We start from the raw sequence: 1,464 nt of genomic DNA, 5'->3' as shown, positions 1-1,464 counted from the left end.
GAGAACAGTGGAACAAAAAGCTCATGGAAAGCACTATACCAGCAGCTTATTGTAAGTTGCTTCAGAAACTACAAGAAATGCATTGTTCGGGAAAGTTGCTCGATTATGACTTTTATATGTTATGGCCACTAAGTGCAAGCCTAAATATGATGTATCCATGGATATTTCTTGTTACTCCCTTGATTAAATTGTTATCAGAACGAGAGCTGTTCTACTCTGCTTTATTGAATAGATGGCAAACACTAGCACAATCTAACTTTATACCCTCATTGTTGTTCCAAGACTCAATAGCTGGTGATGCTACATTTCTTGATGAGGCCCTATATATTCTTCAACTACCAGTAGTCTTCCTACCTGCTTCGCATATGCTGCAGTTGCAGGAACTCTATGATAATGACATTGTCATTATTAATGAAGATAGTTTTACCAACTACTTTTTGTCAAAAATAAAAGTGTTTGATGCACACATAGAAATACGTAATAAAGTTATTTACACTCTATTATTAACTATTTCTATGTCAGAGCTGACAGGTTTTGATAAATTAGAGAATTTCAAAAACCAATTGAGAACTGTTCCATGTATCCCATGCTCACCTGATGGTGTCGTCTTAAAGCTACCAAGTCAACTTATTGATCCAGGAACATTTCATGATATGTTTGATCCGGATGATTCATTGTTTCCCTTTTCTGACTTCTGCCAAAATAATCCAGTGTGTTATACGATAATGGAGATGGGAATGATGTCAAGGAAACTGCCATGGGATATTGTCATCAAAAGTGCTCAGACAATTAAATCGGTTATCGTCATTGATGAGAATAAAGCAATGAAAAGAGTAAAGGCTATATTGAAATGCATAAACTCTACTGTGCCTGATGAGCTAAAGGAGACAAGTTTTTTACCTGTGGTACCAAAGCCTGAACATTACTTTTTACCTTGGAAAGGTGAAGGCCATGTGCTGCTATCTCCTACTGAATTAATGTGTGATTTACGAATGGGAACAAGAGAAGCTGCTCTCATTGTTGGTTCCCAAAGAGCAATTCTCAACACGAATTCTGTCAATCATGGAGGTTGTGGGTCCATATCACAAAGGGTTATTAAGCTATTGGAAATTCCTACTATGCCATCATTTGATGAAGTGCTTCACCACTTTAATACTCTAGTTTCTTCATTTACAGCTAAGTTAGGCAATTGTGACATTGTTGGAGAAATATGTTGTTACGTGTATCAATATTTTAATGACTCACTTGAGAATCCTATGATTTCTCAATTACTATTAAGATATTGTAATAAACCATTTATTTGGATAGGTAAAATCTTTGTTTGTCCATGTGATGTAGCTGTTAACTGGAAGCATGAAGATGGTCCTTTTCTTTACAAGCTACCATCAAAGCTTTGTGAATATAAAAATCTTTTAAAGTGTCTTAAAATTAAGGAAAATTTTACCTATGATGACATATTGTTAG

The 1,464-nt window shown here is 35.2% G+C and overlaps 1 protein-coding gene across 1 annotated transcript; it reads left to right on the top strand.

The window, feature by feature from the left end:
• Positions 1-19: 19 nt before the first annotated feature.
• LOC109592783 (sacsin-like) lies at positions 20-1,460 on the top strand (the record flags this gene model as incomplete). The annotated part of the gene is made up of 1 exon (XM_020008147.1): positions 20-1,460. A coding segment is annotated over exon 1 (1,437 nt), but the record flags the coding sequence as incomplete, so codon positions are not given.
• Positions 1,461-1,464: the final 4 nt, after the last annotated feature.

The sequence above is a fragment of the Amphimedon queenslandica genome, unplaced genomic scaffold (assembly GCF_000090795.2).
Source record: "Amphimedon queenslandica unplaced genomic scaffold, v1.1 AMPQUscaffold_3943_Cont24069, whole genome shotgun sequence".
Lineage (NCBI taxonomy): Eukaryota > Metazoa > Porifera > Demospongiae > Haplosclerida > Niphatidae > Amphimedon > Amphimedon queenslandica.
Note: the sequence above shows the minus strand (reverse complement) of the source record. Positions and strands in the feature narration are given on the sequence as shown.